Here is a 17499-nt window from a genome sequence, read left to right as displayed (position 1 = left end):
TGCCGCAGCGGCGGTTGGGGCGCGGCGGGCGGTTGTGGGGGCTGCGGGGCGGGGACGTGCTGTGGCGGGCGGCCCTGGCTGAGCCGGGGGACCCGCTGTGCGCAAAGCCTGCCCCAGCGGCGTTTGCTGTGTCCCGCACTTGGTGGCGGCTGGGTACGAGCTGCTGAAGGGGGCGCCGGGCTGATGTAAAGGGGCCCGCGACCCGAAGGGGGCGGCTGGCGAGGGGAGCAGCCGGGGCTGGGAGGGGGGCCCCGGCGATGGTCTGCCTTCCGCGCCACGGCGCGAGTCCCACGTTAGTTATTTCAATTTTATGCGTCTCTTGTCTCGCTTTTTCTTTTTTTTTTTTTTTTCCTAATACTGCTCCTTAAGTGCGTATTTAGTCTGGGAGAACTGCACCTTCCCGTTGACGCCACTTTTCGCTGTGGCCGAGTTTTGAAGATCGGTGTGCCCCCTTGCCCAAAGACCAAAACGAGGGCTGGATGGAAAGGAGGCGTTTGGCAGAGGGCTCCCCCAGCATAACCCGGGCGAAACCCCCGGGCTCTGTCCTCCCCGGCTCCCTACATGCAGCATGCGCAGGGAGAACCTCCACCTCAGAATGTTCTGATCTGTTTATTGCTCAGCTGTACTTCTTTAAGAAGTGGAAATTCACCCTTGGTCTATCCAACCCTAGCCTTCCTTTCTGGAAGGCTGTGACACATCAGAGATAAGCAGGTCAGTCTGTAAAGCCCCAGAGCAGCCTCCGCACGCTGCTGTGCGCACAGGCTGGTGTTCATTTCAGGCTCCCTCCTTTTGCCTTGAAAACTTTTATTTAGCTTTATTTTGATTTGTTTTTTTTTAACTTTGTAAGGTGTGAAGTTAAGGAAATGGTAGAATTCACAGAATTGAATTCTGGAAGAGTAAAGCTCTGCCCAAAGCTATCTGCTGATAGCTTGTGGCTGCTGAGTGCTTGTGGTATGTGTGCAACTCCAAACATCAACATGATTCCAGCATCAGCTTGAGAGAGGTCAAATCAGGGATGATCTTTCAGGGTTAGACCAGCTGAGAAGATCTGTGGGGTGTAAATGGCTGGGTAAACCAGGTTAATTTCATGCTGAATAAAGTGTAATTATTTGTTTACTCTTGGAAATGAGTTGGAGTTGTTCCTGTTAAATTTCATGGGTACAGGTGCCATGGTGTGAATTTCTCTCCCCCCCCCCCCCAATTTTATGGAGTGTATTGTTAGCTTGCCTGGCTGAGGTAGAAAACAAGCGTTTTTATTTATGTGGCCTGCTACTTACAGCTAGAGGAGTACAGAAGAATAAATAACCGAACTTGGATCAATACTTGCTATTGTCCCTTCATGATTAGAATCATTCTTTTATCAGCCAGAAACTTAGAAGTGTGGATGGATTGTGACTGTGTAAACTATTACAGTTACTCTCTGTTACAAAATCACTGGTTGCAAGTAGAATCTACTACTGAAGAGCTGTGTGTGACAGTAAGAACTTCCCAAATAGTGTTTGCATGACAAATTTTGTTAAAGGAGCTTACAAAACAGTGCAGTTGAGCTTGGCACCCAAAGTTAATTTTGAGATTATAGGCTCAATGACTATCTCTTATCTGGTATCTGTACAGCACCAGAACTTTGCTAGGTCTCCTGAGAGTTGCTGTCATCCAAATAATTATCTTTGCATTTTTCCCCCTAGTTTCCTCATGGGCTTGGGAGCTCTCAGAATAATGCATTCTACAACAATGGGAGCAACAGTTATGAGGAAAGGAAGCTGTGAGCTCTAGTGAATGAAGAGATTAGAAAAATCCCTCTGAGATGGAAAGAAAGATCTTATTTCTGTGCAGAATCCTCTTGTATCTTGGCTAGGCGAGAGAGTTATGCTGTCTCCATTTTAGTTTTTCTTTTGCACATCTAGTAAGGATATGCTGCTTTTTCCTTTTGTATGTTAATACTAGAAAAGGTATGACATGATGCTTGGATTTTTTTTCAGTGATATGAGCAACTGCAAATCTTGCAGTTGTTTAAGTGTTGTGCTTCCAGAGGTCTAGCCCAGTAAATAACAGCAATAGTTTATGAGCAAAGATCAATACTATTAAAGCAGACAGTAACCTTCCTCTTCGCTTCTCCTGGTAGGAAGGCGGTATCTGCTAACAGAAGATGATTTAAAGTTACAAGAATTTCAGCGGACAAAAGTGGCAATTAGAAATGAAGTTCATGGCAATAAAGGTATTATTATTTATTTGATGATCATCCCTCAATACTGGTCTGAGTATTGGGAAACAAGCAGACAGTCAAAGCCATCAAAATATGGTGCAAAATAGACTCCATTTAAAGCAACAACTTATATTTTCCTCTTGCAGATTGGTTGTAGCAAAAATATTCAGAAGGTCTGAGGCTTTGTAGAATGAAACAATATTAGTTATGCTGTGCTGGAAAATGTGGAGCTTTAAAGTATGTAAGCTGTTTACATTGAACCTGAAATGCCTGTGTCCATACTTTTCCAAATCCATTAGATGGTCTAGTGGAAAATACTGCTTTTCTGTAAATCTTGCTTCAAATACGTCTTCAACAGAGAAAGTTAATACAAAGCCTAGCAGCTCCTTAGCTGTCCAGAAAAGGCTTATGCCAGTAATTCTCTTCTAATCTGCTCTGTAAATTTAGCTAGTTTTTTCTTTTAGCTTTTTTCCTTTCACCTAATATAACTTTTCAGTTGTACATCTGTTTCCAGATGATGTCTGTATACTCAGAATATGAAAAACAAGTTCAGGTTTTCCAACCTGATGAAAGAGCAAGATCTGCGTGTTTTTCCTAATGGAGATTTTGTCATGCTGGTTTGAAGTGTATGCGAACTCCTTTCTTTAAGGAAACTTAAATCCTCCCTTAGAAACTGGGCAAGAACTTTTTGCAGCTGTTTAATCATCTGCATGTGTTCTAGTGATACAAAACCTTTCACTTTGACAATTGTTCCAAAGGGTATAGTTAATTTTTTTTAGTGGCAAGGAATGCACAGTTATCAAATTCAGTTTTATATGAACCTGTCTTCTGGGACAGAGAGGGAGGTGATGTCAGAATGACAGTTTCTCTGTTTTAAGTGATAGTAGTCTTTAAATAGGGCCATGTCAAGTCCAATATTACTATATTTTGCTATGACGGTGGCATGTTCCTATTGGAGATGATTTGTCCTGTACTTATGGCATATTGAATTTGTTACTATGGATCAATCACTTGCTAGAACAGTTTTGTAGAAGCCGCATGTTTGGTTTTATGGGTTGCAGTTTACTCTTTTGTTGTGCAATACTGGCTTCTGAGAACTGTTGAAAACAATTAACCACCTGCTTCTTTGTGCATGATTTTTGTACTCATTTGAAAGGTGAAAACAAGTAATTAGGACTAGTAATAAATATTGGTTTAGAAATGAAAAAAGCAGTAATAATTATTCTGATCATGTATTCTTTACAAATATGGTTCGGATCCCGATTGTTTTTAAATTTCTGTGCATCTTTGAACACATCATGAAAAAATATGCACATATATGTACTTGTACATTCTTCTGACCTCACAGTACTCAGTCCTGCATCTGTCTTGAGGACTGTTAGTTGCATTTAGCAACAGATAAACATTCAACACCTGAGTATGTTGCTCTTTGCAGTGCTCACATGCCCCCTCCTGTGGAGGTTACTAGCTTGAAAACAGCAGTGACCCAGGAGCTGCCATGCAGAAGTTCAGTTCACCCTCCCACAGGAGGGGCGGCGTCATTAGAGGAGCAGGACTGCCAGGTGGTCTGTGTGATTTTAGTCCTGGGTATGTTTGGGTCAGAGCCATGAGATTACTGAAGGACTGGTCTGTCTTCTTGCCCTGTCATAGGGAAACTGTCCTGGATAGAGAGAGTTGTGGGTGTGGGTGGGGTTTTTTTTCCTTCCTCTGGGGAGGGGAAGTCACACTATGCATATGGCTATATGTAGAAATACACAGATTATGTACGAGACTCTCTGCATTTACATCAATTATAAAGGAGTTAAAGTCTTTTGTACTAAGTGTTGAATAGAAGCGTTTGTGCTAGTTTGAATCCTGGGTGATACTAAGAAAAAAGCGTAAGGCAGAAAATGTCACTTACAAAATTTTCTTCCCCTCTAAGATTTTTGTATTACCTGATATATTCCTTAAAATATGCAATGGAGTTGAGTCCAAAATAAGCATCCTCTTAATTTTCCAAATCTGGAAAATTCCCACTTTGTGGGAATAACTAAACGTGCTTCTTTAGGGAAACTTTATGCTTTTTTATTGGTGGTAAAAACAATCTTTCTGCACCTTTGAATCTCCATGTTTCAGGTACCAAGTAGGCAACACAGATAATGGAATTGTCTATAGACTGCTACTGTGATGTGTTTTACTTTCAGATCCATATTTTAAAAGTATTAAAGAAAAATTAAAGAAAAATGGAACGATTCTCAAACATGAATTAAAAATTTTACTGCATTTATGTCAGACTTCTTCTGATGTGGAACTAGCCAGAAAAGTTATTTACAGGTACTTTTACCAATCCAGGTAACACTGTTTTCTTTCTTTATATTTTGCTTTTATCAGATCATCTCAGGTTATGTCTGCAGCTGAGGGTTTGCCCTAATTCATTGGCTGTATGCATAGTTAATCCCTTAAGCTAAGGCTGTTTTCTTCTTTACCTTGGATTTGCAAACCTTCAGGCTCAAAGGAGAGTCAGGTTATGGGAGTGAACTGGAGTCCCACTGTATGCAGAGTGAATGGTGAGCCACGCAGAAAGCTGTCAGCTGAGAGGTAGAGATGTATGCTGTGCCATCTTCAAGCAGAGATGTGCCCAGTTATAAACTGATCTGGACGCAGCAGTGGCAGGTTAGGAGGTTTTACGAGTTAAAGCCTTTCCAGCAATTACAGTGTAGAAGCTATGAAAACATTATTAAAAAATGCAAAACACCCTTTTCTGTAGAGCAAAGTGCAGGAGAGAAAGAGTTTTGAGGTATTTCAGCAAGGAAAGATGAGTGCTACCTCCTGTGCTATTGCTCTGTGAATAGAAAGTAAAATAGCTGGGGATTTTTGTGGTAGAGACCCATTCTACTACTAATCTGCTGCAGCTTACTTTACTGGAAATAGAAGAAATTACGTATTACTAGTTTGTTTTTTTTAAGCTCAGTCAAAACAATATTTTTTGATAACATTAAGCTACTGTTTGGCTAAATGCCATTGACTGGTGCAGATAGAGAAGCTGCCTCTATCATTACACATGCAGATCTCACTGTCTATTTAAAGCTGTTTTCCCTTGACAAATTTCATAGATCACGTGATTAACTTTATGGAATCTTTCCAATAGGTACCATGAACAGAATGGAATTACAGCTCTACATGATTTTAAATTTGGGCCCCTATTTATGAGGCTGTGTTATGAGCTGGACCTTGAAACACCTGCAGTAGAACTTATCAAAGATCAGGTAACGTCCCCTATATATTTTGAAAATTTCGTTGTTACTATTCCAGTCTGAGTGACTGGTAGGATATATATATGAGCATACTGTTGCAGTAACAAGGATATTAACATATTAAGTTAATGATGTGATTACCAGGTTTTGACTTAAAAAAAAAAAAGGGGGGGGAGGGGGAGAGCCTGAAAGTGAAACAACAATCCCCCCACCAAAAAAAGGGGGGCACAGGGGGACTGATGACTTCTATTATCGTACTTCTGTATCATTGCATCATTTCAATAAAAAGTAATGAATAAAAAAATAATTCCTCAACTAAACACAGCTGATACATGTTTCCCTGCATCCTGTCTTGCGTTAGATCATTCCTAGAAATGAAAACTTGTGAGTTTTTCTGTGGCAGCCTTCTGAAGTCCCTTGGATTATTTACACCAACAGATGTACCATGCTACTCTGTACTCGAAACTCCCTTTGAACCCTGTAGAGACGGTGTAATGTTAATCAGCTCAGGCACTCGGTCATTTTTATCCTGAGGAAACAAAGACTTGTTTCTGAGCATTTATTTGCAACTGTAAAATCCTATATAAATGTTGTGTGCCGTTATGACTAGATATATATCATGTCCAAAATCTAATACATAAGAAAATCTGTGCAATAATATTGTGTGTTCAAAACAAGTCAGCTCTATGATGTTAATTCAACAAGAAACTATGGGATATACCTAGACAAATACAGGAGAAGCGTCTTTTGGACTACTGCTATTAAACTAGGCATGTGTATGAGTGTCCTTTTCTGTTTGGTTGGTTTTGTTTTTACATTGAGACCTGTGTCATCGAGACAGATCCCATAGTAGCTGCAGGACTTGGTAGCTGATAGGTAGTACTAGATAATGGAGGGTAATATGCAGTGTCACTGTAACTCTTCTTCAGAGGTTGCTACAGAAATTCAGACTTAACACTTCTGTCATTTTATTATGGATATTCACGTTCTCCCAATGCACAGTGTGTTTGGAGTGGAATGTGAAATATATCTTTTCTTTGTTCTACTACTATGCTTGTCATGACTCAAGCCCTTGCGCTGATCTGCTCATTGTTTGGTATTGAGTAGCAGAAAATTCCTTCAGTTTTGTGGTTATGGTACTTTACCCCAAAGATGTTGGTAATTAGCTGGAAGCTGTGTATCTACTAAGTTTTTGGAGCTGCCATTATGCAGTGAGTTCTGCTTGCATTAACTTAAATGACATAATCTGTCATTTAAAACAAATAGTGGAAATCTCTATGAAATTCCTGTTTAAAGTGAGCTTTTCAGCATACTGAGTCACTGGTATTTTAGCGATTACTTGACAGAAGGATGGTCAGGGAACCCAGAGAGTTACACATTGAACTTGTGAAGATGGGGCTCATTTCTAGTAGGAGAACCTTCTCAGTGCTCTGTGCAATAACTGTAATAGTCACTACATGAAGTCACTGTAGTAACTTTAAGCTTGCTCTGTTTATATACTCCTTTTCCAGAACTTGCGTGGTTTTTTCTCAGAGAGTACATCATTCCATATTCTGATGACTATGTTGTTTAAAAAGGGCCATTACGAAAGTAAGTACTGCATGTGTTAAGGCAAATGCATTTTGAGGAGGATGCTTCTCACATGTATTTGCATGTATATATGTGTGTATATACATATATATATAAACAAAAATAAAAAAAATACTGCTGAGCGATGTGTGATTTTGGAGGATCAAACATCATAGAAATCTCTGTCAAAGAGATTTCGAAGAACTGCACTATGGTGTGTAATAGTAGTGGAAGGCTTTACCTAGTTCATGCTTGCAGTGGTATTCTTATCTCCCCTCCTCAATAGTACAGAATTGTGATTATACAGGAGGGCTTTTTTTTTTTTTTTCCTAACTCCTTTTCTCTGAAGGCTTAACTTCTGATTTGTAGTTTCCCATAGCTTTTTGTTTTCCCCATTCAAAGTTTGTTTTACTTGGATTTTGGAACAGGAATTTCTACAAGAAAATTTTCTGGCAATTTTGCATTTGTGTCAGAGCAGGGAAAAATACTCTTTTTTGCTTTATAAAACAAGCTTGAGGCTTCTGTTTTGTCTCACTAGGGTGCACAAAGTGGCTACTGCAACATTTAAGCCAAAAATAAATAAATAAATCAGTCTGACCCTTTATGAATACAAGGGGTATGTATGAATACAGTTTTTTAGTCACTACTGGTACAGCCTTAAACTTGTGAAATAACACTGCTGCATTTTTTGACAGATGCTTTGGAAGTTCTAATGGAAATGAAAAAACAAGGTATACCTTTCAACAAAGAAACCTATCTACTTGCATTTGCAATATGCTACAAACTGGTAAGTATTTTCATATTGCCCTATGACAAAGTGGTTGAATTGCCTTTTCTCTCTCTTGTTTTGGGGGATTTTAAAATTTCCACAGGTTCCCTGTCATGATTTCTTATCTAATGCAAATATTTTAGACATATTAAAGTCATACATAGCTTCATTGTATATGATGTGGTGCACATATATAGCTTTCTGTGTAAACTAATGTCACAAAGCAAATCTCTAGAGTGTTAGATATAATCATTGAGACAAATTTAATATAGCAGTTGATTAAATGATAAGCATTCTTCCTCTGGGACCTCTGCATCTTTGTGCATCTCTGTGCTTGAGCTGCAATAGTGTGTTTGTTTTGTCTGGCTGCCTTAAACAAGGCATACATGGTATGTTCTCTTTGTCAGACATCTCCCCTTTTTTTCCCCCCCTCCCCCTCCAAGTAACTCCTGAGCTGTTTCTGCAATTGCACCTAAATTTTACAAGGAGTTCACAAAGATAATCTGTTCATACATATCTGATGAAAATGGGCAACTGAGTGGAGAAAAGAAACCTAAATGAATGCCTTCAGTGAGAAGGCTGCCCCTTGAGCTCAGCTGTGTTATTAGATCAGACAGAGACAGAACAGAGTAAGAAACTAGGCTACACAGGTACCACAACTGTTTCCCTAGAACGCTTCTCTTTTTGTAGCAAAGTGAGATCCTCAAACTCTTTTCTTTTGCTCTTCCTTTTCAAATTTGAAAAGGAAGAAAACTGTTTTTCAATTTCTTCCTTTTTCTTAAGGAAGAAAATCACTGGCTGATGGAAAAATGATATCACCGGATTAAACTTCTCAAATTTCTCAGTTAAGCACACAGTGAAACTGATGATGCATATGTAATAAAGAGTTGACCTGAAACGGTAGCCCATCAGTAATTTCTATGGTGCTTTTGAAATCCTCAGCTCTAATGAACTGAAGCTGCCTTTAGAAGGCCAGGGGAAATAGGAATAGCCATGTGGCTGTGGTGTTTGGAGAGTGGGACAGTAGATGGAGAACACTCAAAGAGAAGAGCTGTGGAAACTGCTGTTAGAAACAGCTGGAGATTAATGGTTGCAATCAGTCTGGGAATGTTACCAGTTCTACTTAGGAGATACCTTTACTAAGCGATTATGAGTGTATAAAGACTTTGACACTGTGCTGGAAAACAAGTTTATAAGCTGGTGTTTGCTGCTCTGTGTCAACTTAGGCAATACTTAGCACTTCAAGGTTGTTCCTTGATCCACACTTTGTGCCCCTTTGGTTAAAGGCTTTCACAGAACCAAGCTGTGCTTCTCTGAGGTATCCTTTATTTCATCTGTTGTAGTATCTCTTTATATCTCTAAAATCTTTCCATAGTTCTTTCCGTAGCCTGCTGTCTGAGATCCATGATTGATGGCATATGCATAAGGAAGGTGTTCTTGAGACATTTGTTTTCTGCTGCTTCTGGCCCTGTCTGTTTTCTTACAGACAATCTGGCCCATCATTACTTGATTAGCGAGTTGATGAGAATAGAGCGGAAATGATTCTAAACAGCCACTCAGTTGTTCTAACAGCCACAGTAAATCTGTTTTTACATTAAGATAAAATACTACCAATAGGGGAATAAGCTGTATTAACCCTTTGTGCACTAAAGAGGATTAGATGGAGGTCTTTTGAAAGCCTAATCTGTTTGTTCATTCTGCTTTTAGTGGTAAATGCTAAAACCTCAAGCTAAGAGGGGACACTATTGAGCTCAAAAACTTTTTGCTAAAGATGCAACGTAAGAAGCTCAGGAAAATTCTTTAATAGCTTCAACATGCACTAGCTGAATGCAGGAAATAATGGAGCTGGCATTGTTAACAGCAGTGCTGAATTTGTACCTGGTTAATTCTTGGTTTCTTTTGAATAACTGTGTTAGGGACCAACTCAGAAAAATGTACAGGGCTTAAAGCTGGGATTGTTCCTAGTGGATAAACAGAGGAATTAATGTTTAGTCTTTGTACAGAAGTGCTTTTGAAGTCAATTATTGGGATGTTTTAAATCATTGTAAGGCACTTCTTTCCTCTAAGGTAAACAGATGGTCATCCTTTTAGTGCAGGAAATGGCAGTAGGCCTTTTGATGGCAACAAAATGCGTATGTAATAGTACTCAATCTCTTGGTGGTCAGAATATTTCTAAATTTTCAAAGACTTGTGGGACTTCTCTTGTGGTTTAAAAGGTGTTTTAACAAGCTGTACAGACCATCCAGCAGTAGAATGGAAAAGTATCCCCTGAGCACCCTAAGGAAGACCCTGCTGTAAAGACAAGGTTTGTATTTTGCAGGAATGACACTTTGAACAGTAAGAACAGAGATTGACACCAGATAATAGAAAGTAACATGAAGGTCTGAAACAGTGGTACCAGTTATTTCAGAAACCTTGCTGCTGCCAGTTCTTAAGTTTGGCGGGTATTAATATGCTTGGGATCCAAACAGATCTACTTAAAATTTCCAGTTCGAGAAGCATTGTTCTTGAGGATTGGTTTGTAAGATACAAAGCAATTTGTATGATTTGTACAAGCAAACTCATTGAATTTTACTATGGACTCCTATTGAAAATAATGACATTATTGTTATTACAGTATGTCATTCACAACAATGGTTTGCAGATCGCTTATGCCCATAAGGCTAAGTGTGCAGGTAAATCTTGACTTTTGGGTTAGTTGATTGCAAATTGAAAGAGAAGATGGAACACTGTAATTTTTTGCTTTCCGGAAATAATGCAAACTTTCCATGTTGGAAAACAGGCAGATATCTAACCTGTTGCATTAGAATATCTGCTCTGGAAGTATTTTCTGTAAGATTTATTCTGTAAGAGTCAGACTCAAAACTGATAAATATTCATATTTGTACATACTCAGATCTCTCAGGTTAGTGGTGCTAAATAGTCCAAAGCTTAGAAAACATTGATTTCCCCCCCACACACTCCCACCCCATCAACTAATCAATGTAGATGCTAGAGTAAAGGAAGGAGGAAAAGTCAGCTTTCCTCCTGACTTGAGAATGATATGAAAGTGGAAAGGAAAGTATCTGTTGCTTTTAGCAGACTGCCAGGGGTTCATTTTATCTCTTGTAGCAGCTGAAACAGTCAGAGTAAGGCATAGTTATTACATTAAAAAAAGGAAGTTATTTTTACCCTCTTCTGAACTCTGTAGCTCTGAATATCATCTTTTGGTGTTGTGCTTCTCAAGAAGTGCTGGTTGAGTTCAGATGTAGAAGTAATTGCCTTGCTGATCTTACAGTGCGTTGACTTCTGAATGCAGTGAACTTAGGCTTCTACAGTTGCCTACAGCCCTTTCAGATCACAGAATTAACAACTGCAGCTTAGATTGAAATTTCTACACAGGACAGCCTGGAGTCTTGCAAAATCTCTGCAAAGCTGCTTGAAGAAGCACAGCTAAAAGGTGACACATTACCACTACGAGCATTCTACTTTGCTGTGGCGTTTGCTCTGAAACAGGTACAGTGATTTTTGTTTTGGTTTATTCCTGAATCTCTGTGCATGCCTTGCAATATGATAGTAAAAGAAAGCAAACATAGAGATCATGTTGCATGCATGATCTGTGCAATAACTTCAAGTGCTATAATTTTTATGCCCCTGAAAGAGTTGGATTGTAGGTAACTCCTACATAAAGTGAATATGGAAATTCTGAAATCTAATCATATGTCTTGAGTCTAATGCAGAGGCACATTTTGTGCCACTGACAGTGTCACATGGCAGAATTTTCTTCCAAAATGGAAGAGTTGGGTCAGCAGGTTTAGATGTACCCATGGACCCAGTCCTGCAGATGTTGCTGTGTTTAGTGATGGCTTCCTTTATATACAATAAAAATAATAAATTTAAAGTATTTACATAGTCAGCTCCTCAAAATGTTTATCTGGGGAAGCATATTTAAAGGCTATAATGTGTATTGCCCTGCTGCTTGGGAGATGGTGTACCTTTCTCCACAACATGTAGCTTCAGGGTAAGGTTTTCCATATAACTCATGCTTAAACCCTGCTGTGAAAAGGATCTGAGGCAGTAGAGGGTGAAAGATTGACAGGAGATTAGCAATCCTAAAGCCTAATCTTTTCTCTCCCGTTAATTGTTTGTCTTGAGCAAATTTTGAATGCTCTCTGCTTTTTGTCTAAAAGTCTCTTCACAGGCACTATAAGACCTAGTGATTTGATGTTATTCATGCATGTAAATGCATGAAGTAGCATTATTATAAATTTTGTTGTTAATTCTGTGGTCTCTTTGTATCATCTCTGGGAACAGTAGAGACTGAACAACAGTGTTGTCAAAACTAATTTATTCATGTGCCTGGTAGCATGATGGGGCTTCTCATTGGTGTTGAGGTTAAAAACCAAAATCTCTAGCTATGAAACGCATGACATCCTTGATGCCTGTGTTTTTTATAAGAATTAGGTAAAATTTTCTTTTTGCAAACAGAATAATGATTACACTTAACTATTCCTAAACTGTATAGTCTTTGGCAGCATGTCTTGCTACAAGAAAGATGTCTTGATCCCAAGTATCTGATGCTGGTCTAGTAAATGTCAGTGTTACATTTATTGTCTGTACAAATCATTTCATGTCATAGATACAGTACTGTAGAGGAGTATGGCCAAAAGGTTAAAAAGTGCTGGACAGGGAAAAATAACCAGTATTAACATAAGCTACATTTTATTTAAGTGCTCTATCTAGCATGTGCCAGACTCTGAGCATGTGTAGTTCTTTTATCTTTTAGGTGCTCTCACGCTCAGTATTGGTTGCATGCTTCATTTCCCTACTGATCTGAGACCTGAGATCTGAAAATACTGTCTGATGTGCTAGTGAGCCAGACAACATGGGAACTCCAGCTTGGGGTGTTCCTTTTACAGGCTGGGTGCTGTATGAGACTTTTTAGTGAAGGGAGTTTAGAGGTTTAGACTGCTTTGTGATTCACTGACAAGTTGTAAGAACTCATTTTTCTTGAACTTTTATTGTGAAAGTGTGTCATACGTGTATAATTATATATTTGTTTTTATTTCTAATTCCTCCTAGAATGATGTGGCACAAGCCCAATTTTATTATTCTCAGATAATGAAAACGGAAAACAAACTATACAATAATATTAGTGTAAGTATGCTTGCTTTGTATTAGAGTTGTACAGAGAAATATGCTATACTGGACAAACAACTCTCAAGTGCAAAGTAGCAGAAGGCCAGGTTCTTAGCAGCATATACTTATTTCAGTAATGTTGCCGAGTTTGCTTTTGTCTGCCAACAGACAGTTTGTCAGTTGGATGAGTTACACTAGGAGTTAAAAGAAAAAAAAAAATCTTTGTTCCCCCCCTCCTTTAATTGACTTCTTACTATAGATGGGAAGTAGACCAGTCCTACATGAATGAGTATAGACCTGGGAAAAATTTCTAGTTATGACACTATGAATTTTTCCCCTCTGTTGCTAAAAGAGATTAAAAGCACCACAGCTCCAAATAAATGTCTTCATTGTCTCTGCTCTGCTCACTTCAGGCCTGCTTCAACCCTATGAACCTTAACTATGTATGTACATAAAACAAATTATTTCTTTAGTTGCATGATCTACAACCTGAGAGGAAGTCTACTGTGCATGTACTGTAAGTGATCTCTACAAGCTATGGAAAAAACACTTTATTCCAGAACAGTTAATACAGCTCCTTCAGAGGAGTTCTGCCTCCAGGCTGGCCCTTCCTTTCCAGGTCCCAGCTGTAAAAATAAGAAACTAATTTGACCAGTGGAAATCAGTCATTCCCTCTGCCTTCTTCATGATCAATGGTTTATCTACACAGCGTCTAGAAATATATTTTGTTCCTGCTTTGCTTCCTTATGTCCTCCTCAAACACTTTTTAAAAAAAAAAAAAACTTGCTTTCTGATGTTAAGTATTGTTTGTGGGATGTGGATTTTATCTTATTTTTCAGGTTCTTGTCCAGCTCAAGTCTGGTTCACTAGAAGAAATAATAAAGATGTTAGAGGCAGCAGTAGAAGTAGATACTTCGCCCTTTGTGAAAAAAATTGAGTTTTCTGAGCAGGTGGTGAGTATACAATAATGAACTGAATCAGCTAGAAAGCATAGCATCACTGATGCACACAGGTCAGGGATACAGGCCTGAGGGGAGGTCCACAATGTTTTGCTAAACCATGATGGTGGCTGTTCAGTTACAGAACTTCAAGTGCCCAAGTTCATCCAACTTTGCTGCAATAGATGTTGTATGTATCAGTGTTGTATTTTGATTTTTTGTTTGGCAAATTTATAACACTTACTAAAAGACCAAACATTAGTCTTAACCCATTCCTTCTACAATAGGTTATTGATCAACAGCGTTTAGCAGACTCACTCATACATGAGTTCATACTCTGTATATATGGCATAGTTTACTGAAATTTTCAGTGTTCTGGAGTATGACTTTCATTGATCAGGACTGCAAATTTAGTATGTTAGATAATACAATAGAAATAATTATGCTGATCTGGAAAAGAGATTCCAGGAAGCAACTATGTTGCCTGGGTTTAAATAGAAAATTGTATTAGTCTGTGCTAGGATTGAAAACAGGACTGTGCTACTTTAAGGAAGTTTTTAAATCTAATAGACTCTCTCAAATTGTTATCCACTGCATGTCCACCATCGCCTGGTGGTGTGTAATGTGTGCTGCTTAAAAACCTCTTCTTACATATCATTGTGTTCGCCTTTTATCTTATGTTTTCTGGCTTCCCCCCTGCCCCTTCTTCTTTGAGTGAATGCTTGTCTGGAATATAGTGCCTTCACTTGCTGACATGTAACGGTATGTCATTTGCCCATCCTTAGCTGGCTACAGTCAGGGAAAAGACGGAAGAAAACCCTGTCCTTTCCTCCAAATTAGGAGATATTTATACTAGACTACAAGCTTCAGGACAGATAACCACTTGCACGCTGGACGACATGCTTTTCCAGGTTCCTAGTTCAGAGAAGAACCGTGCAAAGCTTTTAAAACAAAAGCAGTTGGGCTATCAGGCTGCTAAACCACTTCACTCAAATCTGTTGTTGGAGTAGTTCAATATTTGATGATAAACTGAACTGTAATTACCACCACTTAGAAGCATGCTTGAATAAAACATCTCTCTTCCTCCACTCTGGGCAATTGTTTAAGTTGCTTGTGTGAAACTGCATTTTAAACATGTATCATGTGGCTTCCGTGTTTGAATTTTCATGCCAAAAAATAAGTCAAAGGTGTGTATTTCTTTTTATTCCAAAATGGAGTGATCAGAATGTTTTGAATTTTTCCTCAAGTACTTAAATCAGGATTTTCCTATACTGAATGTCCTAGGTGAAGTGAACAAAAATAGTATGTGTATCTGACCTGACTTTTGTGGTTCATGAGAAGAAAATTTGGTGTTCATCAGATGTGATGTTCTGACTGTATATAGATGCAGTCCAGACCCTAGACAAAAGAATATCCAAGTACATTAACCATTTGTTCAGATTTTGTATGCCTCAAGATATGAAAGGCATCAAAGACACTTGCTTTGTTCTATGCTTCTCTTATCTTTATCTTCAGCAATGACTATATTAGTGTATTTACTTTTTTTTTATCAAAAGGGATTGTGGAAATACTATGGAAGATAGTATGGAAGGCTACAAAGGTAGTTGACTGGTTGTTTTCTCACTGGAAGGAGATTTGTGAACAAAAGTCCTCTCAGAGTGAGCGACCCTACGTCTTGCTTCTCTCAGATTGTATTTTTGATAATAAGACTCCCGAGACAAGCAGATTTTGATTACAAATTTGCAATTAAGTCTAGTCCTAGCAAGTATGATTCAAGCTACAAGTGAATTATGCAGGTGAGATGCAGTTCTAGCCTAAAACTTGGTCATGAAAACAGCGTAAAGAAGCTTCAACTTCAATGATTCTAGGTCAAGTGCTTGGTTTTATTATGAACAGTTGTTTTGTAACTATTAGTTCTGCATATCCAAAGATCTTTCACCCTCCAGAGTAGAAAGAATTGGAAACAGCAATACCCTGGCTGGTACCTAGGTGATTTGGGGGTATTTGTGCATATGCCTGCTGATTTAAAACTTAGTAAGCAGTCCCGTGAGCACAAGAATGGCTGGAGCCCACCCAGGTTGGTGCTCTCCAAGTTGTTCCTCCTTATCTCTCCAGTGAGATTTATTTTACTTCTTAATTGTAAAGGTATCCTAAATCAAGCAAATTCAGAATTCAAAGAATTCCTTCTGTGGATGGATTGTACATGCTATATGAAAGTTTTTTGAAGCCGGCGGATCACTGAAGAAGCAAGAACCCAGCATGCAGGGATATATCTTAAGCCATTAAAGCAAGTCGGAGTAAAATAATACTGGTTTCATTGAGGCTCTGGGACCGCAACTCCTTTCTGTCACTGATATATTTTGTTGATTAATACTAAAATGTACAGAACAATGTTATGCGGTGGATGGAGTTGGCGTGTGTGCATATTTGTAACAATTTCTGTTTTGAAATTTATATCATGTTTTGGAGAAATGTGTGCACTTTTTTATGACTGTACAGGATTTGGTTAAAGTATCACATGCTAGACTCACTAACATTACAGCTGTGTTTTTTGGAATGCTGGTTCTGGAACATCATGTGTAACTTCTAATTTTTGGATGTTGTTCAGGAGTTTACAGACTTTTAGCAGTTCCCCTTGGTCTCAACTGGAAATTCTTTCAATAGTTCTAACACCACACCATTAAGTACTTCCTGATCTTTTATCCATGAATTTGATTACAGGATTTGTATTTCTGTGTGGCAAGGATTAATTTAAGCAAAATGAAAGGAGTGAACTACTGAGTTTATTCGGGTGCTTGCCTCTCTCGGGGGGGGGAAAAACTGTGATGTAAAACTACATTTTCATATGCAATAAAAGATGGTTTGACCGGTTTAATCTGTTACATTGCAAATATCAGGTCAATACTACTGAATTGCCTAATTTAGCATTTTTATACATGTATTAATTGCAAGAAAGCAGATTCATCCTAAGGGCCAAGATTACTTGTTATTTAAGAAAGCCAATGTCACCCCAGTCTTCAAAAAGGGCAAGAAGGAGGACCCAGGGAACTACAGGCCAGTCAGCCTCACCTCCATCCCTGGAAAGGTGATGGAGCAGCTCATCCTGGAAGCCATCTCCAAGCATGTGGAGGACAAGAAGGTGATCAGGAGTAGTCAGCATGGCTTCACCAAGGGGAAATCATGCCTAACCAATCTGATAGCCTTCTATGATGGAATGACTGGCTGGGTAGATGAGGGGAGAGCAGTGGATGTTGTCTACCTAGACTTCAGCAAGGCTTTTGACACTGTCTCCCATAGCATCCTCATAGACAAGCTCAGGAAGTGTGGGTTAGATGAGTGGACAGTGAGGTGGATTGAGAACTGGCTGAATGGCAGAGCTCAGAGGGTTGTGATCAGTGGCACAGAGTCTAGTTGGAGGCCTGTAGCTAGCGGTGTCCCGCAGGGGTCAGTACTGGGTCCAGTCTTGTTCAACTTCTTCATCAATGACCTGGATGAAGGGACAGAGTGCACCCCCAGCAAGTTTGCTGATGATACAAAACTGGGAGGAGTGGCTGATACCAGAGGGCTGTGCTGCCATTCAAAGAGACTTGGACAGGCTGGAGAGGTGGGCAGAGAGGAACCTCATGAAGTTCAACAAAGGGAAGTGCAGGGTCCTGCACCTGGGGAGGA

At 39.2% G+C, this 17499-nt stretch overlaps 1 protein-coding gene across 1 annotated transcript; it reads left to right on the top strand.

Annotated features, from left to right (window-relative positions):
• Positions 1-38: 38 nt before the first annotated feature.
• On the top strand, positions 39-16705 carry PTCD2 (pentatricopeptide repeat domain 2; the record flags this gene model as incomplete). Its single annotated transcript, XM_026057402.1, has 10 exons — positions 39-153; positions 2123-2215; positions 4387-4516; positions 5331-5448; positions 6948-7026; positions 7701-7792; positions 11156-11269; positions 12836-12910; positions 13732-13845; positions 14616-16705. Coding segments are annotated over 10 exons (1155 nt in total), but the record flags the coding sequence as incomplete, so codon positions are not given.
• Between the last annotated feature and the right edge of the window lie 794 nt (positions 16706-17499).

Source organism: Apteryx rowi, unplaced genomic scaffold (genome assembly GCF_003343035.1).
Source record: "Apteryx rowi isolate R43461 unplaced genomic scaffold, aptRow1 scaffold_139, whole genome shotgun sequence".
Lineage (NCBI taxonomy): Eukaryota > Metazoa > Chordata > Aves > Apterygiformes > Apterygidae > Apteryx > Apteryx rowi.
The sequence above is the reverse complement of the archived record's forward strand: the minus strand, read 5'-3'. Positions and strand labels throughout refer to the sequence as shown.